The sequence below is a fragment of the Hoplias malabaricus genome, chromosome Y (genome assembly GCF_029633855.1).
Source record: "Hoplias malabaricus isolate fHopMal1 chromosome Y, fHopMal1.hap1, whole genome shotgun sequence".
NCBI lineage: Eukaryota > Metazoa > Chordata > Actinopteri > Characiformes > Erythrinidae > Hoplias > Hoplias malabaricus.
The window spans coordinates 40,144,090-40,165,539 of NC_089820.1; the positions used below are offsets into that span (position 1 = coordinate 40,144,090).

Here is a 21,450-nt window from a genome sequence, read left to right on the forward strand (position 1 = left end):
AAGTATAAAGTTTGTACAATTATGGACAAGATGTAGCCTTCCTTTTTCTGCAATTTTGCTAAAGATTTTGGATGGACCATTACTGATTTTGAATGTTGGTAGTTAATTGAATTTATTAACAGTCTTTAGCAAAGCAAGAATGTTACTATCTGGGATGCTGACTTGCAAATTGTATGCTACATTTGCTATAAATCAAATGGTTCTGCATTGCTTGTAACTTTTTAAATTGTGGCGCTGTTGGGCATAGAGCATGTTATTTAGTATTCTGTCATGGTGTGTTTTAGCTTTAAGCCTCAGTGTTTGTCATTAACTTTCTTCTTGGTTCTAATATCCAAATATTGTTTTGGAGGTCAATAAAGTTCATTTTCATGCCTTTTTACCATCATTTTTTGAACAACATTCTTTGAAGTTTGTTTTCTCTTTCAAATGAGTGCTCCGGTTAAAGGAATGCAGGGTATTCTGAAACGACAATAGTTAAAAGTGTAGAGATCTGAACCCTAAACATGGATACCATCGAAAGCAGGTATCTAGTCTTAAAGTTAATGTATTAAAAAACTTTAGAAAAAAATAGCATTTCCTTGGGGCCTTAATTAAATGTTTGTAAAAATACCTGGGTCAGAATACCATGGGGGAAAGCACCCCAGAGTCCATTTAAATTCTCAAGTCTCTCATTGAGAGTCTCCACATTGAGATGTCTCAACCCTGTTATAGTGAAAAAGCATGAATGCCATCTGCTCTACACATAATACTGGATTGCTAGTTTGTATGAGTTTTAAGCATGCACTGTACTGTCATTTATTAGCATACACTGCAGTATCAGAAATTATATAATCATTCATTCATTCATTGCCTGTAACCACTTATCCAGTAAAGAGTCGCAGTGTGTCCGCTGTCTACACAGAATCACTTGGTGCTAGGCAGGAATACGCCCTACAGGGTGGGCCAGTACTTTACAGGGTGACACACACTCACATTCACTCTCACACTAACTCCTAAAGATACTTTTGAGTAGCCAGTCCATCTACCAATATGTGTTTTTGGTCCTTGGGAGGAAACCCACACAGACTGTATATTTCAATACTTAAGCAAATTGCTTAAATCTAAAAAGTGTTTTGAGCAGCAGTTCTGAATAAATATTAACTGCCTGAGGTGCCCATGCATCTCATCATCATCAAAAAAAAAAAATAATTAAATGATAAAAAGGCTTTGCCATCTCATCTTTTTGCGAAGCCATGAACTACCATTCCCAAAATGCACCGCGGTGCTGATACGTCACAGCAAGGAGCCGAGGCGGTTGAGGTGAAGCATTTTAAACATCAGCTAACCACTAAGCGTACTGTTTTATATGATAATATGTTTTATAGGAGGTAATTCGATACGAATGACATAATTTATTGTAAATGTGTCGGCGTTTACTGGTCTGTTATATATTGGGTGTTTGGAAATATAGCTATATTTGAGTTCTTTTTGTATACACAATAACAAACTGAAGTAGACTAGCCTACATATTCGCCAGTCTCTTTCTAAATCAGTCGATTTATCGGGTCAACGTAAAATACGTTCAGCGGTTACATTCGTGCAACATAGAGGTTCCTAGTTTCCTACACGAAATTCCTCTTACACTTTAAATGGTAGCTACAACGATTTACGTTATTCCGTATTCACCAGCTGTTTATTCGGGCTGTCCAGTCCACATTAAACAATGTGGCAATTAACGTTATGCCAAACAACCACATATAAATATTAAATTGAAATCAACAATTTCTCTCGTTTATAATCATCAACCATATACCAGCCTTGTAACAAGTTCTGTCATGTTTTTGAATATGAAGCTGTTTTTGTCTCCTGTGTTTTGAAATATGTAAGTGTAGAAGTGTAGAAAAAGCGCTATATACATATATTTTATTTTTAGCCTTGTTGTAATTACATCAGGGTCTCAGGCACCAGAATGTAACCTCTGTGCATTTTAAATACAAAAGATATAACACCCCTAGTCAGAGGACATGTTATTTGATTTTCTATATTATAATATGTTCACATTTCTCTGTTTGGCTTGCTGGAGGAAGCAGGTATAAATGTAATTATGTCTTATTTACCATGATCTATGCTTTATTTTCTGCAGCTATGCAAACTGACTGAAAAGGGGCTCCAAGTTAACATCTGCAGCAACAAAATACTGCAAAACCTTGTCAATTTAGTACACGACTGCAACAAGTCCTTTCTTTAGATGTTGCCATGCCATGGATGATTCGGACGAGGAATTCTCTGACCTCTGCTCTCGACTCCTGAAGAGAGTAAAAAGGAAAGAATCAGATGAGAAGAAAAGGACTGCAGTTCCTTCTAGGAGAAGGAGGGATCAGAAAAACAGTCAGCCTCAGAGTGAGAAGGTTGTTCAGACACAGGCTAACTGCCACACAGAGGGAACCTCCTCTTTGGGCCTGAAGGAGAATGTGCTCCGCAGGATGGAGCGCTTTAAGAGAGAGAGTCCTCCTCGACTCTTCCATGAAGAGAAAGAAAAAGGCCAGTGTAACACAGCATCGTCTCAAATACAAGGTGATAACCTCTTCCGTTCATAGGTTTGGAATTATTTTGTCACAATTTATGTATATTTTACAACTGCAGTCTTTATCTGTAATTTATATTGATTAGAAGCATACAGAAAAAAAGTAGTTACTAGCTTAGCATTTCGTGTGTGTGTGTTAGGGGTGGGTGATATTTCAGGGTATTTTGGCGATAACTATATTTTTGGTGATATGACAAAACACCGAAAAATATTTTTATTAATTTGAAGAATTAATATTATAACATATTATATTGGGGTGACTTAAATTTTGCATACTTTTAAAGTGTGCTGTGATTGAAAAATGGTTGAGAAACCATGCTCTAGAGCTTTTACCAAGCATCAATCTCCATGGATGTTGTATTTTTTTTTCTTTCTTTTTGAATTCCTTGGACTTATTTGTCTCTAACAGAGCCCATGGAGGAATCTGAAAGTGATGAGGTACTGGCCTTGAGGCTGCAGCAGCAGTTGGACCGTGAGGCTGAGACCGTGGTGCCTATGGATGATGGAGACCTGTTCTTCTGCCAGCTCTGCCATAAAGACCTTTCATCCATGAGTCCTCAGCTTCGCACCCAACACATCAACAGGTGTTACACCCAGCTTTAACTAATAGTATTGAAATACCTCTACATCATCTGTATCTAGCTGCTAGTAGCTGGGTTTCCACTTATGTATTTTGTGTAACAAAATGAAAACATCAAAAACCAAAATATTAATGTCCTTGTTGTTTGGTTTTAACAAAATTATCTTCAGTTATAAAGGAACAAGTTTCAAGTATTCTCTTGTATTAGGTGGACAAATAATTTAAGTTTTTTTCCCTAAGATATGATTTAAACTCCAAACATTCTTTATCCCAGTCTTTTGCCATTTTACGTTGTTGTGTAGTATTAAAAATGACAGTTTTCATTTTATAAAAAAAAAAAAAAAGTAACCTAAAAATTAAGCATTAATAGGCTACAGTTATTGCCACTAACATTAGAAGCATCATAATTTAATATTCTAAACCAAAACACGTTTTTGAATACAATACTATCCCCAAAAAGGAACGGACATGCTTTTGCAGCGCTTTTTCCTTGATGCAGCTCATAAAAAATGCACTGATGAATAAATTAATCTCATTTGCCAAAATACATAATTTTATGTTATATGTTATTTTTCTTTTGAATAAAGGGCAGGAGAATGTTTAAATATTTAATTAAAATGATATGATACTCAAAATGCTTTTAAAACATATTTGTACACTTATACAAAGTCAGTGTAAATGTAAATTGGATGGAAACCTTGCTACAACCAAGTAAAAACATTTTTAACTTGAGCAGCAGAACATTGTTATATATCTAATATCAGACATCTAGATTCCAAAGTTTTTGTAACTTTCATAAATGCCTCAAAATATGATGCATACCTTCTATTTGGTTATACAACCTTAACAATGCCACATCAGAATCCTTTTATTTAAAATCAGAAGGTTAGGGTTAGAATCAACAGAGGGCATTGCACAGTGGGAGTAAACAGAAGTGAGCATTTGGCAGAGCATGTAGATGACCTGTGAGCATTTGTGCTGTTCTTACAGACATTTATTTTTCTCCAAAAACAAACACGGATCAACTTTTGGAAATAAGTTGATGTAGGATACTACACTGTACGCTCTTTGTGGGTGTTGCCATTGCTCCTTGCGCTTGTACTATCAGGGGACAGGACTGATATGAACATGAAAAATAATCACTGGACTGGAATAGCCTAATCATATGAACATGACTGTGATTTCTATTAAATTGTTGCGGGCAAATTGCTCAGTTTTTCATGAAAAGTCATGCAGCTTTAATGACAACTGTATCACATTAGGTTAATACATGCTCTCATCTACTTGGTTTCAGGTGTCTAGATCAGAGTGAGGACAGTGCCTCTGAAGCTCTTCTTCCTCGTCCTCTTCCTCGACCTCGAGTGCCAGAGTGCCCTATCTGTGGTCGTAGCTTTAAGTCTGAGAAGAGTCGCTCTGCCCATTTGAAGCGCTGCTCTGCGAGCATGGGTGTATCTCCTGCCGAATTGCTACAGGCTCTTCAGAGACAGGCGGACGAAAGTGAGAGAGACAACGCATCTGACCACCTGTAAGCAGCTCAGTATACATATAACCATTAAAAAATGTAGACAATGCTTGAAATTTAAAGGTGCATTCAGACATTTTCTCCTGTGAGTGTTGAAGTTATGCTGCGACAGACAGGATCTGGAATTTTCGATAAACCTATTTTAAGCATGGCAACCACTTTATGGGGATGCACCTTATAGAGCCATGTACTGGTTTATACTGGTTTAATTATTTGACTCTTCACCTCGTGTGCAGGGTTGATAGCATTTGGGCAACGTGCTGGATCTCCATTGTACTGATGTGGCTGCAAAAAAAAAAAAAAAAAGTCAGGTTCGCCTAGTGATCTGACAGATCTCTGGATCTGAGAGGCACTTCTTTCACTGTCAACCACACCAACAATAGGCCTACTAATAATACCAATAAGCCAATCTGAAATAGGGTCGGGGAGGGCCTTGGGTCTTGGCCAAACAGATTGAAGCCCAGTTGATTGATTGAAGTCGCATAGCTGCCGACCAAACACCACAGCCTGACACGCACCACAGCAGCTGTGATTGGTCCACTGAGCCTCATTTTCCCTCCCACACACTCCCGCTGTCCCGGTTTAACACAAACGCAGAAGTATAAACGTGGTAGTACAGGCTTATATTGTTTTTTTTTTATCTCATGTCTGAATGTTGTCTATATATTTCCACAAAATTAACCAGAACCATTTAAGGCACTATTTAAAAGAAAAATAAAATTCTCCCAGGGGAGCATACCCCTGGACCCCACTTGAAAATAATTATGGTCAAGTTTATACACAAGCTGTTTACATCTGGGCCCAGGGGCCAACAAGTTATGTGTTAAAAGTGTGTCGTATACATAGCACCCCCACCCCTGACCACCTTCTGGGCATGGAAAAATGTTCAGGCTTAGGAATTTTTTTCCACTATCAGCTCTGCGTGTGTTACCCATTACTTGGAAAAAAAAGGTAAGACAAAAATAATAATCACTCACATAAATGTTGGCTACTTTTTGGTGGTAAAAATTATCGACTGCTTTAAAAAGTTTTTTAAAAGTTTGCCAGGTCGGGATTTCTAAAGTAGCTAAGAAATAGGGGGTTTTTAGACTTTAACACATTTGTTATAAAAAAAAAAGTCACATAGTTACATAATCTCTTATATATGCATATAGGGAAATTTGTGGAAATATGAATTGTCTCTGAACTTTAACATCTTCTAAGGCAGCGGACTGAGGGCAGTAGGAGGCCACCAGAGTCCAGCATACCAGCTAAGAAGAAAGCCAGAAAAAAAGCACCACGCTTGGATGAGGATACGATGGTGGCTCTGGCCTTGTCTCGTTCTCTGCTGGAGCAAGAGAAAGAACGAGAGAGAAAAATTGAAGACGAGAGGCAGATACAGGCACAGCTGTCAAGTCCTCCCACAGCTGCAGCTCCTATGCTACAGTTGAAGCCTAGAGCGGGTAATTATGTAAAGGTCTCAATATTGCAAATCTCTTCTCCTTACTAGTTCACATTACATTTATTTAAAAAATCTAGCTATGCAGGTCTTTATTGCGAAGCCAAAACAGCATTATAGCTGTCAGCTTTGCTTGCAGAATTTTGTTTTTATTTATGAGCAGGCCAAAAGTGTAAATATCAAACAATAGCAAATGTGGTTCAAAATAGCACCATGTTCTATATTAATTGGCCCACTTGATCAGCACAGGAAAGACAATTATAACATAGTTTACTCAGGGCTTTGCACATGTGGCCCATTATTTTATACTCATCAAAAACAATTTAAAAGTTGCTTCATTGCTTAAGTTGTCTATGTGCAGGATTGTCCCCACCACCCACAACAAATGAAAACCTCTGGTGAAGATAAACTCATATATAGATTAATAAATTCAAAAACTCATAAACATAAGTTAACTCTGGACCCTATAGCTATCAGGTGAGGAAGAAAGGACAAGAAATTGACAGCCTTTCCAGTGAATAAGAGACCTTATCCATTAAAGATAGATTCAGAAGCAGGATTCTGTGACTTTTGCAGTTTAACTGATGATTTGAGCCTTGGGGCTAATTTTAGTAATAGATCAATTATAAACCAGGCATGTAAACTTTAACGTGCATAACTTGCTACTGTCTTTCAGGTAAGATTCGGGGGAGGAGGAGGAAGGGTGCATCTGCTGCTTCCCCTTCACTCCTACTTATTCAGGACCCTCAAACTGCCCAGAATCGAATCCAGGAACGTGTTTCCTCCCTGCTGCTCTGCCCAAGACCGCCAACACCCCCCACTCCCAAACTCCTCCCCTCCAAACTTCCCATGTGGGCACACAGTACCCCCCTCTGGCTCAAGAGTGCGCTGCCTGGAGGAGGACCACACTCAATCTCAGAGTTTTACACTGTAGAACTTGGAGCATTTATACAGCCATGGGTGAGACCAGAGGTGAGGGATGCTTTTACATATATGCTTACTCATACACAGTTACATTATATGCACTTAAAGATCAACATTGTATCTAACCAAGTCATATTTGAATGGATCAGTATAGCTGTATTAAAGTGGGCATGAAAAACTGACTTTTATCAGTGCTTATACACACAGATTTAGTATGTGGCATTACCTGCAAACCTACAAATATTGAAATAAGACAATAAGGGCTGCCTAAGTGAGAAAACATGGGATTTAATGAATTGTTCAGATTTGGCTCCATTTGTGATGTCAGTTCCCCTTGAAATTGTACTGCCCTACATTTGAGTATCTCTGCTTACAGTACTGTACCTGCTATTCTTTGAAAGTGGAAAGGCAAAGTTAAACCACATATAACAGACACGAGAGTGAAGCAGTTACATATCTAAGGAAAAACTGTCAAAATAAGAGAATCAAGCAAAAAGCTGCTACACACTCTGGGTGAGGTGAGCAGTGGCCCATTACTATTAAATAAAAAGCATTTAAATCAGTTGTTCAGAACAGTGTATAGAGAGGATGGATGGGTGCACGATTCCATACTGGAAAAATGTCAGTCGTACGATAAACGTCTGGGCAGAAATATCTGCACAGATATTTTTGCAGAATCAGTTAAAAAATAAAAAATCTTTAATTTATGGATGGTCAAAGTGGTCTTGTATGCATAACACCAATGGCGTTGGAGGTGGGTTGAATAGCACATATTTCGGAATGTAAACAAACCAGAAAGAACTGGAGTTCCCTAAAATCAAAGATGTTCCCTTTAAAGTTCAATAAAAAATAATGATATAGTTCTAATAAAAGTTGTAATAGCTTGTTATGTGGTCCAGTGTGCAGTATCTGTTACAGATAATACGCTTTATTTTCATACATTTATTTAGATGTGTTTCTAGCGCTGTGTAATGTATTATAGATTTCTATGGTTTGAGTGTTCTGTAGTGGCAGCTTGTTGTGTACATGGCTGTTTTCATTGTCTGTTTATGGGAAACATTCAGACATGTATGTAAGTTTATATTACGAGATTTAAAAAAAATCAGACGTTTGATATACGCTGACTGGTCTAAAACGCAGTTAAAAATAACCCCAGGTTATATTCATTCTGTCCCAGTTGACATGTGGGAGAATATTCTGTCATATCTCCTGGTAAAGGTATGTTTGGTGTTGTAATATGTAGTTCAACAATGAGGTTAGGCTCAGGTGTTAACCTTACTTAAATCAACAAAACGACCAAAAGAATCACTCAGAGAAGTGAAACTTCTGGCAGTGTTTGTGAACAGTAGCAGTCTACGTATGTGTTATAAATATGCATCCTATTCAGTTTACAATTTAACAGTTCATAGTATCAGGAATAATAATTGTGTGAAGGATTATTAAAGTTTTTTGGCATCATCTCGCTCATCTGTTATCGAGGACTAGAAAATAAATATCACTTATATCTGTGTTTGAGCCACAAGCTGCCCTGTAGCATTAATTTCCTCAATAAATATACAAACACTGGGTAAGATTAGGGTTTTTTGCTCATGGGGCTTCCCCTAGTGTAATTAATTTTAAAGCACTGTACTGAAACCCATAAGGAGGGGAAGGAGGTGGAGTAGTTTCCCACCCTCCCTGAAAAGTTACATAATGCAGTTTCTGCAGTACTGAGCTCAGAGTAGCAAAAACAGAGGCTCTGAGTTTTACAGGTCAGTGAAGCATCACAATTATTATGACACTGTAATTAAATAAGAATTTAATAATTCCTTTAAAGCTTTGAAAGTTTTACTCAGCAAATTGAGATTCTAATTTATACTACACTGAGGTATTATAATAAAGTAAAAAGAGCAGATTCTTGTAGATTGTTTGTCATGCTTATCTCACTACACACTGATCTCCCTCCCAAAAAAAGGAAGTACTAATATTTTAACATTGTTGTTTTGATTAACTCCTCCTTGGATCACCACCTTAACGTGGTGGAGGGGTTTGTGTGCCTGCGTGAGCCTAGGCGCTACGTTGTCGGGGGCAATAGCCCCTGGTAGGGTCTCCCAAGGCAAATTGATCCTAGGTGATGGGCCAGACAAAGAGTGATCCATAAAGACACGGATGAAAAAGATAATAACGTGGACACAGCCTCCCTTGCCCGGAGCAGGGTTACCGGGGCCTCACCCTGGAGCCAGGCCTGGAGGAGGGGCTCCTTGGCGAGCACCTGGTGGCCGGACTTTCACCTATGGGGTCCGGCCGGGCTTAGCTCGAAGGAGATACATGGGTCCACTCTCCCATGGGCCCACCACCTGTGGGAGAGGTAGTAATCCGATTCTGGTGTATTGTGGATCGGGTGGGGGTCGGGGGCCCTGGCGTTCTAATCCTCGGTTACTGAAACTGGCTTTTGGAACATGGAACGTAACCTCTCTGGTGGGAAAAGAGCCTGAGCTGGTGCGCGAGGTTGAGAGGTACCGGCTAGATATAGTTGGGCTCACCTCGACACACAGTATGGGCTCTGGAACATCTGGAAATCTCCTTGAGAGGGGCTGGATGCTCTTTCACTCTGGAGTTGCCCAGGGTGAGAGGCGTAAGGCAGGTGTGGGCTTACTCATAGCCCCCCGGCTTAGCGCCTGTACGTTGGGGTTTACCCCAGTGGACGAGAGGGTAATTTCCCTGCGCCTTCAGGTTGGGGAAAGGGCTCTGACTGTTGTTTGTGCTTATGCACCAAACAGCAGTTCAGAGTACCATGCCTTCTTGGGGACCCTAGAGGGAGTGCTGGAGAACACTCATTCTGGGGACTCCATTGTTCTGCTGGGGGACTTCAACGCTCACGTGGGTAATGACAGTGAGACCTGGAGGGGTGTGATTGGGAGGAACGGCCCCGCTGATCTGAACCCGAGTGGTGTTCAGTTATTGGATTTCTGTGCTCGTCACAGTTTGTCCATTACGAACACCATGTTCCAGCATAAGGGTGTCCACAAGTACACCTGGCATCAGGATACCCTAGGCCGCATTTTGATGATCGACTTTATAGTCGTATCATCTGACCTGCGGCCATATGTTCTGGACACTCGGGTGAAGAGAGGCGCTGAGCTGTCAACTGATCACCACCTTGTGGTGAGTTGGATCAGATGGCAGGGGAGGATGCCAGACAGACTTGGCAGGCCCAAACGTGTGCTGAGGGTTTCCTGGGAACGTTTGGCAGAGGAACCTGTCAGAAAGATCTTCAACTCCCACATCCGGCAGAGCTTCAACTGCATCCCGGGGGAGGCTGGTGACATTGAGTCCGAGTGGTCCATGTTCCGGACCTCCATTGTTGAGGCGGCTGAACGGAGCTGTGGCTGCAAGGTTGTCGGTGCCTGTCGGGGTGGCAATCCCCGCACTCGGTGGTGGACACCCCGGGTGAGGGGGACTGTCAAGCTGAAGAAAGAGTCCTATCGAGCCTGGTTGGCTCAGGGGACTCCGGAGGCAGCCGACAGGTACCGAGGAGCCAAGCGGCTCGCGGCCTCGGCAGTCGCTGAGGCTAAAACTCGGGTGTGGGAGGAGTTTGGTGAGAACATGGAAAACGACTTTCGGTTGGCTCCGAGAAGTTTCTGGCAAACCGTCAGGCGACTCAGGAGGGCAAAGCAGTTTTCCACCAACACTGTATATGGCTCGTCTATCACTGGGGCTGAAGTGGCCAAGGTGGTAGGGAAACTCCTTGGCGGTAGGGCCCCGGGGGTGGATGAGGTTCACCCCGGGTTCCTCAAGGCTCTGGATGTTGTGGGGCTGTCCTGGTTGACACGTCTTTGCAACATCGCATAGACATCGGGGGCAGTGCCTCTGGACTGGCAGACTGGGGTGGTGGTTCCCCTTTTTAAAAAGGGGGATCGGAGGGTGTGTTCCAACTATAGGGGGGTCACACTCCTCAGCCTCTCCGCTAAGGTCTATGCGGGGGGACTGGAGAAGAGAGTCCGACTGATAGTTGAACCTCGGATCCAGGAGGAACAATGCGGATTCCGCCCCGGTCGTGGAACACAGGAACAGCTCTTTACCCTCGCTAGGATCCTGGGGGGTGCATGGGAGTTTGCTCAACCAGTCTACATGTGTTTTGTGGATCTGGAGGAGGCATTCGACCGTGTCCCTCGGGGTATTCTGTGGGGGGTGCTCAGGGAGTATGGGGTACTGGGCTCTTTGTTACGAGCTATCCAGTCCCTGTACAAACAAAGCAGGAGTCTGATTCGTATGGCTGGCAGTAAGTCCGACTGGTTTCCAGTCGGAGTTGGACTCTGTCAGGGCTGCCCGTTGTCACCGGTTCTGTTCACAATTTTTATGGACAGAATGAAATGAGTTTTCTCCGCAGGATTGCTTGGCTTCTCCCTATAGACAGGGTTAGGAGCTCGGACATCTGGGAGAGACTCGGAGTGGAGCCGCTGCTCCTCCACGTCGAGAGGAGCCAGTTGAGGTGGTTCGGGCATCTGGTTCGGATGCCTCCTGGACGCCTTCCTGGAGAGGTGTTCCAGGCATGTCCAACGGGGAGGAGGCCCCGGGGCAGACCAAGAACACGCTGGAGAGACTATATGTCTCGACTGGCCTGGGAACGCCTCGGTATACCCCCGGAGGAGCTGGAGGCGGTGGCTGGGGAGAGGGAGGTCTGGGTTTCTTTGCTCCGACTGCTTCCCCCGCGACCTGGATAAGCAGTGGATAATGGATGGATGGATGGATGTTTTGATTAAATTTTTTAATCAATAGACAACGCTCATAAATATTATTCCAATGTGTTGATCTTACATTAACTAGTTTGTTTAAATAGATATTTTGTCTTAAGAAGGGACAATGCAAATAATTGTGATTAATTTCAGAAACATTTTAGAATATCCACAGCTAACTTTATAAATCACTCGTTTTCTTACACCAATCTTCACTTTGCAGAAAATGCCTCCTCTTTCCTCAGAGGTTACGCCTATGAAGCAACATTCCTCAGCTACCTCAAAATCTACTGCAGATTCACAACAGCCCAGCAATGCTTCACCGTCTCTGGATCAGAATCCATCAGAGCATCCTACCACTCCAATTTTTCTGACCCCAGCCATGAGCACTCCAGGTTCACAGGCCCTTCGTGACCTTGTGGAGCTGGCAGAGGAGGGCATGACTCTCACCCAGTACGGACACAAAGGTTTGACAGTAGGCTCTTACACAGGCGTGGAATATGTTGTGTCTGAATATGATGGGCCTTTGTAGATTTTTTCTTTATATCCATTTTATTGTGTGAATCATTACAAGTTACAGGGGCTTAAATTATCAACTTTTGACAGCTATTAGGCGGGTGTGAGTTGGTCATAAATTTACAAAAATTATAAACATGTTTTTTAAACTTATGATTTTTGAAGTCTTATTTATCTAAACGTTTCCAAGAAAACTATTGATGTAAAAACATATTAAAGCAGTTCTTTCTCAAAACACTTTCAGCACCTTTCATTAATACAATCATGTTCACATTGAAAAGCAAAAAACAATCTTGCATCAGTCATGTCTATAATGACAACATGGCACATAACTAACGTTGCTTCTGCTCTACAGATAAAGAGCCAGCTGGGTCTGAGCTTCAACTAAGTGGCTTTGTCCCTGAAACAACTAAAATCACAAAGCCTCCTGTGAGCTCGGTAACAGTTATTTTCACATTTATTCACTGATTCGTTCATTTACTGTAACCAGTTTTTCTTGTTTATATGTCATTTGCAAACTTGTTTAGCTTGTAAGAGCAAAATGTTTACATTTAAAAGATACTGCAGAAATTTTGGCTATTTTATGAAGTTTATAATAGGTGTGCTTGGTTCATAATATCTGCTTTGGATAATGATTATTGAATATGCTTGTTTTGTTAAATTCTAGGTCACTGTTGCTTTACTGCTATGTATCCATCCTTTCCACCATAACAAATATGGGACATATATTAGAAAATCCTAAACAGGACAGTCCCTAAGAATTCTCTGAAGACAGACAGTAATGTATAAATTATTTGAATATTTTAAGGAGTTTTTATTTGTGTGTTGCAGGTGAGTGTATCCAAGCTGTGTTCAGATCTGTCCAGCATGGTGAACAACCCTCAGCTCAGTGATATACAGCTGCAGGTGGACAGTGGAGACGTCTACTTCGCTCACTCATTCATGCTCTACACACGCTGCCCCCTGCTGGCCAGCATGGTAAACACGTCCATGAATTTGATCTGCATATGTAACTAGTAACCAGTTCATTTTTTCTCATTGTATTCAGAATGTATTCGTCTTTGTGTTTTTAACATATTATTGTTCAAAATGTTTACTTTTGTACAGTGATGTGCTGGGCAAGGGAAAGTCATAGGAAGCAAAGTGCAAAAAGTTATCTTCCATCTTTAAGAGAAAATCCAAAGTTCCACTCTTGCTTTGAAAAACAAACAAACATATATATATATATATATATATATATATATATATATATATATATATATATATATATATATATATATATCGCATATACTAACTCCACACTAAGGGTTATATTGTGTTATATTCTGCTAAATTTCTGTAAGAAATATATTGGTTGACTCTTTATTTTGTGTCTGTGTGGGCCCTGAGGTCCATGATGCAGGTTTTGGGGTGGAAGAAGATGGCATGCCTAGGGCTCAGAGGCTGTTGCTGAGTGATGTGCCATGTGAAGCAGTGTACTCGCTGTTGCAGTATCTCTACACTGCCTTTTGTCCACTCACAAAGACCCTGCTGCACCACATACATCAACTTGCCATCAGGTTAGTACACTGTCCAAGAACTGATACATTTGACATATTTCTGACTGCTGTCACAATGCTGTGGAAAGGACAACAATAATAACCATTAGAATGGTATTCAATCAAATTAGTCAAAATGTATATAATAATCAAAATAATAAAAATTTATATAGCACTTTTTATAACTGATGTTGTCACAAAGCAGCTTTAGAAAATGTATATCCGAACAGAAAATAAGGATCAGGAAGCTCCATGCGAGCAAGCTGAAGACAACACTGTCAAAGAATAACTCCCAAGAGGCTGGAGGAAGTAACCCTGGGATACATTATTGAATATTTTAATTTTAATAGTGTGTATATTCAGGCAAGTTTCAGTTTGTAAGGAAAATAACTGGGAATCTTTGAGAGCTGTGACTGTGAATCTCACTTTAATGTTTTTATTTTAATGGAGACATTTTGGTGCATTACAAAACTTAAACGTCACCATAATTTGAACAGATTATTTTGACATAATGCTTAATGTTTAAAAAGGTGAAATTAAGTAACATACGAAAACTGGAATAAGTTCAGTTTACACATAGGTTCTTCAATTTGTTGTTAGAATTATATATATATATATATATATATGGTTGTGTTTTAACACTAGGTTTGACCTGCCTGAGCTGTGCCAGCAGTGTGAGCAGTACAATGAAGATCCAGAGGGCTCAAATGAAGAGGAATGCCTAGCTCAGGAGCCTGATCTTGGGCCTCAACAAACCCTTGCTGACACACAGTTTCTGGAGCTCCTTTGCTCCTTGTGGCAACACGAAGAGAATGACAGTGATGAATTTGGAGAAACAGAACCTGGAGAAGCTGAGAGAGGGATGGATGAGGAGGAGGAAAGAGGTGGGAATGTTGATGGAGAGAAGAAAGAAGATAGAGTCAATGAGGAAGAGCTGGATGAGATTTATGAGTTTGTTGCCACACAGAGGAAGATGGAGGCAACTAGATCATTTACCACAAGCGATGAGGAAGAAGAGGAGGATGAAGAAGAAAAGGAGAGCACTGGCACAGTAAATGGGGAACATGAAAAACAAAACACTGAAGCAGGACAAAAGAAAGAGGTAAATGCAGCCTCTTTTAAGGAGGCCAATACCAGTCACCATAGTTACAGGCTTGGAGAGGATAAGGATGCAGCTGCCATGGTAACTAGTGCAACGAACATGCACCACATCCCGGATTCCCATGCAGATGTTTGTTTATACACTTCTGACACACAAGAGGATCTAAACAACAACCCCAATGCCAGTCTGGACAAGAGCTATAACCGTTTGTTTTCCGAGTCATGGGGAGAATATCTGGAGCCATCTCAAGTTCCAGCTGACCAGAAGAATACACCTGCTCCACATCAAATATCCTCAGTCAGTGAGGTGATTGACCTGTCCATCAGCCCTCCTCCAGGTTCAGGAGAGCCAGGTGAGCTATCCTTTCCAGTGGCTGGCATGTCTCCTGATGAAGGAGAACCAAGTATACCAGCCCAAGACCCTGTTCCTCCTCCTTTTACCTCAAAATTAAAAAGCATTCAGATTAAACTCTCATCTTCAGAACACTCACCTCCACAGTCCAGTAAAATAAAATTTGGTTTGGTCCCTTTAGTCAGTAGCATGAATCCTAAGCTTCTACCTCCAGTGCCAAATAAAGCTCAGCCTGACATATCCACTCTAGGATCTTCTTGTAAGCAGCCAGAACTTATTGTCCTCTCTGACTGCAGCGATGACATAGATGTAGATCCTCTTGTTGACATGAGTTCATCTCAAGGGGTTGCGTCCTCTCCTTCCCCATGTTCATCTCCTCCAAAACTCAGTCAGAGGTACATTCCGCTTAGAGCTAAAGAAAGCATTGAAGTTAGGCTCTCTCCTAAAGAAACAGAAGAGATTGAAAGCTCTAAACTTAATCAGTCAGAGCATGGTCTGTGTAGGGGGGCAGAAGGTCAAAACATGTTGGATGGCTCTGCAGAGCTTTCCTGGCTTATCCCTGCCACTCCAGAAGTGTCCACATGCTCCAGCTCTACACAGACCCACAGCAGCATGCGGCGCACTCAGCTCTTTCCTAAATCTGACTCTTCATCCTCCTCCTCTGTCCCTGACATCTCTCAAAAATCTCGATATTCAAGAACGCACCCTTCTAGTTTGCTCAGAGATAAACCAGCTTCCCCAAGACTAAGTCCAGATCAGATGTCCTCTAGAGTCCATTCCATTATTGATGTTCCTGAACATTCTCCAGTTTTTCAGAAGCCAGCTTCTTCTGAAAACGGGCTTCTTCTTAGCTCCATGCCCACCAGCAGCACTCCCCTGCATTCTGCCCCCTGCCCACAGCCTCCAGAGCCTTTGGGATCTCCCCTGCTGAAGCACTGCAAACTCAGAGTGCAGAATAGAGGAGTCTTTGAGGATTATGATGAAGAATATGAGGAGCGAGCTGCTTGTGCCCTCTCTCTTCAAGTTGGCCCTGCAAAGACCACATCTCAGCGTACAATCATAGGTAAGTAAGCAAAAGTGTTATTTTGACTGTGTTTTTGGAATCTTTATCTAGGCCAAAGTTAAAAGCCACTCCCTCATGTTTAAATACATAAAAATGTATGTAAATCTTAAAGCTATGCCACTAACTATGAAATTACTGATACTAAATTCAACATATATATTTATACAGTAATGCAGTTTTAAGAAGTTTAAAAGATGCAAAAATTGATATTTACTGCCAGCTCTAACCTGCCAAATCTGAGAATTACTTTGTCATAGCAATGCCACTGTCAAAGTGGCATCAGTAGGGGAGCAGTAGTGCTAGCCAGGATAAAGCCCATTTAGCCTATGCTTGGGCACCCTTGAGAAGGCGATACTGGATTATTATCATTTTAATTTTATTACTGTTAGAATAAAAAAAACTGCACAATCTGCAGCAGATTCATACTGGACAAAAATCGCTCTGCTATTTCTAGTGTCAGAAAAGAAGAACTATGTATATTGCAGATATATACTATAAGACCCTAGTTAAAACAAATAGAATTTAACTTTCAATGGAATTATGCTAAAATTAAACAAATATGTGGTATGGCTAGAGTTACATCATGCAAATGTAAATGTTTGTACATATTCCACTGTATTTTCCCACAAGAGCTATGTTATATAATAATTAAGGTATTGGGTTAGACATGGGTTAGACAAAAAACATGATCAGTAGAGTTGTGTAAATTTAGCAGAAGGTTTATGATTTTTATTTATTTTTCTTTTTTAGGACTTGAGTGCTTGCATCATGACCAGTCTGACAAATTGCGACCCCCACACACAACTTTTGAACCATTTGAAAAGACATCCGTGTGTCTTTCTGTGGACCATTATGAGACTGGGGATGAGAGAAGCACGAGAGAAAAGGAGAAAAATGGAATTGAGGAGGGCAAAAACAGAAGCATGAATGAAGTAGAGATGATTGAGGAAGCCAGTTTCTGTGCTTATGATGAGCCACCAATTGCATTCAATGACTCATGGGGTCTTGGTAGTGAAGCATTGGGGGATCAGAATCCTTGCTTTAGTCTGAGGCTGGAGAGCAGTGAAGATCAAGGCAGTCTTCCAGATCACAGGGTACAGGGAGAGATGTCAGCCCGAAACTCTGTTTCTCCTCCTGTGCACCAAGCAAATAAATCTGCAGCTTCTGTTAACCAGAGCTTGCCAGATCCTGTGGCGTGGGACAGCTGGGAGGAAAATGAAGAAGATGGAGAGGAACTTGCTCTTCCTCTTTCTCAGCGTGTGGGTACAGCAGCTCCCCCAAAGCGAGTGGCTCAGCTTAAGACCCCAGGTTGGTAGTGAATATTATGGTACAATTTCATAGCATTTTGTCTGTAAGGCAATCATAATTAGGGCCTACTCAATACTGAAAATGCAGTAGTCTGCAATATACGAATATTTCCAAAATTGCTGAACTATATATGTTTTTGGACACATACTCTAGTGGCATTTCTTCTGAAATGTTTGATGATATTCAGCAATAAGACAAGTAAGATCAGGACAGATGTTTGATGAAAGGTTCAGGCACAATACAGGGGTTAACATGCCTGGCTGTGTTGAATTTCAAGTAGATTCTTGTAGGCCGGAGCAATAAAAAGATATCAGTATATATCATGATAGTCATGTCATCAGTAACATTAAAATGTTCAGCAAAACATTGGATAGTTTCACTTATCTGCATTAATGTGAACCACCAGGAAAACACACAAGGAATATGCAGAGTTTGACTTTATGAACACACCCCATGCTTGCTCCCACATTGGCACTGAGACACCATATCAAGTTGCTTAATAATGGATTGTGCTATGAGTGACATGTAAACAGCCAAATACTTGTTGCATTCTGCTGTCTTTTGAACTGTGTAAAATGAGTAAGAGTGCTGGATAGAAGGAACAATGAGCTCACCCGTGGGATAGCTTTTATAGGAATATAAACTGTAGTTTATGACGTGTATGCAGTTTACTGAGCGGGATATTATAGTACTGCTCTTTTAGCTTGCAAGCTTATTTAGCGGTTAGCAGTATTACAAAAATGACAGTCTGGTACCATACATGCTAAATAATGTAGTAAAGTGTTTAAATGTTTGAAACTAGTAAAGTTTAACTTGTTAGTATCAGCTAACAACAACAACATAAATATGGATATACAGCTTTAACATATCTGTTTATTTACAGCTAGTGGAGAAGAAATTGTGATTTTTAGAATTATTTTCTTTTAAAATTCTTACAGTTTAAAAAAAATAGTATCAACCAATATAGAAAAAAATTATCATGACATTTTTATTTTAATGAAGATTAATTTGTTAATCCTATTAATTTTATGTTTTCTATGGCAATTATACATGTGGTGAGTTTATAAGTACAACTTATGTTAAATAACATCACTAATTTCATGGGGTGTCTACAAACCTATGTTCCTGAATAGTCTGTATGTTTGGAAAACAAATATACTATCAATTCCTTCCAGTGGCTCGCATGAAGAAGAACAATCAAGTCCCCATGGTGCCCATCACTCCAATGCCTGGCTTTTCAGACATGGACACACCTGAGCTCAAGAAAAGGCTGGACAGGTGATGCTTTGTCCCACTGATCCAGTAATCCTTGCTGAATATAAGCAATATCAATGACTGAATATAAACAGAAAATTAGTCTCAGATTTAGTACCAGGATATATTTTAGTCCAATAATTGTGCTTATAACAATGAGGTTTATAATAACATAAAATGCATAAGTCTGGACAGTGTACATTTTTGAAAGTGGCTGATGGTTATTATATATTTTTATTATTTACATTCCTTCAGGTATGGGGTGCGCCCTCTTCCTAAAAAACAAATGGTTTTGAAGCTGAAGGAGATCCACCAGTACACCCACCAGCTGATAAGTTCTGAGTCTGAGGAGGAAGCTTCTCCTGTGGGCCAACAGAGAGCAGGGCTTCCCCTGGCAGTGCAAAACCTCCACCCTGCGCTGCTCTCATTTAAACAGCCTACAGCGCCCCCTCCTGTGTCTCCCAGGAAACTGCAGTTTGGGAAAGAGGAGGATGACGTTCTACCTGCTTCTCAGGAATCAAACACATCCTCCACAGAGTCAGAGAGGTAAAATACCTGCACCTTTATTAACGCACAAATGTTCAGGCTCGCAAATACATTTCTAATATTAAGATCAATTTTTTTTGTGAAAAGCAAACACATTCATTTAAATTTGTTTTACTATGCTAGTTTACACTTAATAATATATTACACACAACACATTTACACATAATAATTTTATGATTTAGACATAAATAGAGTAGACCTGAAAAGATATTTTAAGGTTTTAAATTTTGGTGCCTACCTGAAGACCCTATGAAGAGCTAGAGATGCAGTGGGTGGTTTGGGTACTCATGTTGCTGGGCTCAATGTGTAACCTTAGTTGTTAAGTTTAGCTGGCTGCTGATAGGATCATAAATGGTCAAAGCAATCTTAGTGGGTAAGTGTAGGGTACTATTTCATGTAAACGTTACTAGATGTAGCTGGTTGCTGATTGGATCATAAACAGCAACAGTAAACTTACTAGGTAGGTGTAGGATTTAAACAATGGGTGATAACAGAAATGTTGTGGCAGCAGGTAGAGAGAGAGTGGGGTGGGCCCTATGTCAAGCTCTAATGGATTGACATAGGATACTTTACATGTTATCCTGTATAATATTAAAATTCTCTCTGTGTGCATGTGATCCTATTCTGCTATTTTTTTATTGTCTTGACCATGAAAACAGTGCCTAAGTATGAATGCTCATCTACAGGTCAAACCCTGAACTGTGTGAATCTGATGATGATGGTTCAGACAGTGAGGGCATCACAGCATCTCAGGCAGCTGTACGCGAGAAGGACAAACTCCTGGCAGTTCGCGCCTTCATCCTTTCAGATCCTGTGCTGTATGGGCGTTTGCTGCAATACCAACCTCTCTCCCTTTCTGACCTAAAGGCCAAGCTCCGGGCAGCTGGCGTAAGGCTGGGCACTGCCAAGCTGCTGGATTTCCTTGATTCACAGTGCATTACCGTCACCACAGCTAAGTCTGGGCATTCAGCGCCCTCACGCAGGAGAAAACGGGTCAGAGCCCCTGCTGCAGGAACAGGGTGTGCAGGGAGTCGTGGGAGGAAGCGTAAGGCTAAACCTGCTGATTGAGCTGCATTACAAGACCTATGGAATTGTTTTCTGAGGGAGCTGGATGAGATTGCATGCACTGTAGAAAAGCCCACTGGATGAGCTGCATGAGGGGGACCACTGAAGCGCCCTCTCTGTAAGCTGTATGAGAGTCTCCATATACAAGTGCCCTTTGGATAGGCAGCATAAAAGTGGCTGTGTAAGAGGCCCTGGTTGAGCTACATAAAAGGGGCTATTGAAAAGCACCCTGGATTAGCTCTGCTACACAAGATGAACTACTGAAGCATCCTCAGTATGGACTGTGTGGGACTATAGAAGAGCTCTCTGGATGAGCTCAATGAGAGAAAACTCCAGCCTGCTGGTTGAGCTGCATGAGAGACAAGGATGAGCCCTGCAAAGGAACTGTAAGAGATATATTGTAGTAAGTAAAGTTGGGGAGAGGGAGTCAGTAATAGACTAAATAATGAATTTGAGGTTGTAAAATTTTGTTCTTCACTCTCCTTACCAGAGCTTCCTGATCTAGATCCAGAAGCACATTTGCACTGCACAGTTTAGCACCTTTGTGCTCCAAAAATTCATTTAACATCTTATAGTTTAGTAATTTGTTCATATGTTGAACCCAATCTGTCCATTGCAGTGGTAACCAGTTACAGTATTTAAAAAAAACTGGTAATCAATGTGCTGAGTTAAATGAAGCACTGGAGACCAGAGAAAACACTACAATGTACAGTGTTATGGTACAGCAGAAATGTCAGTAAAGTTGTACCGATTGTAATTCTGCCTGATGAATCAGAGAAAGGGCTACCCAAGGACCAAGGACAAAGGGGAAAGAAAAAATCTGTCTTGTTATTGTTTTTAAATTTGTGTAACGCTACATTTAACTGAACTCAATGTTGTATATGATTAAACGAGAACCTTTTTAAAATGATGCGCCAAGTACATAATTATTAACATTTTTTAATAATGTTATTTGATTAGATGAA

At 40.9% G+C, this 21,450-nt stretch overlaps 1 protein-coding gene across 1 annotated transcript; it reads left to right on the forward strand.

Moving 5' to 3' along the window:
* The first annotated feature begins 1,237 nt into the window (after nucleotides 1–1,237).
* On the forward strand, nucleotides 1,238–21,376 carry LOC136679519 (structure-specific endonuclease subunit SLX4-like). The gene is made up of 15 exons (XM_066658102.1): nucleotides 1,238–1,299; nucleotides 2,123–2,553; nucleotides 2,973–3,147; nucleotides 4,438–4,668; nucleotides 5,869–6,107; nucleotides 6,780–7,075; nucleotides 11,966–12,209; nucleotides 12,614–12,696; nucleotides 13,090–13,236; nucleotides 13,648–13,817; nucleotides 14,442–16,312; nucleotides 17,063–17,620; nucleotides 18,796–18,898; nucleotides 19,130–19,420; nucleotides 20,107–21,376. Exons 2-15 carry the CDS (start codon nucleotides 2,241–2,243, stop codon nucleotides 20,486–20,488), a joined length of 5,103 nt encoding a protein of 1,700 aa, XP_066514199.1. The 5' UTR covers nucleotides 1,238–1,299; nucleotides 2,123–2,240; the 3' UTR covers nucleotides 20,489–21,376.
* The last annotated feature ends 74 nt before the right edge of the window (nucleotides 21,377–21,450 follow it).

Coding starts and splice junctions, on each gene's coding strand:
- LOC136679519 (XM_066658102.1), top strand. CDS start 2,241: ATGGATGATTCGGACGAGGAATTCTCTGACCTCTGCTCTCGACTCCTG. Junction 2,554..2,972: donor AGCATCGTCTCAAATACAAG/GTGATAACCTCT, acceptor TGTCTCTAACAG/AGCCCATGGAGGAATCTGAA. Junction 18,899..19,129: donor CTCAAGAAAAGGCTGGACAG/GTGATGCTTTGT, acceptor ACATTCCTTCAG/GTATGGGGTGCGCCCTCTTC.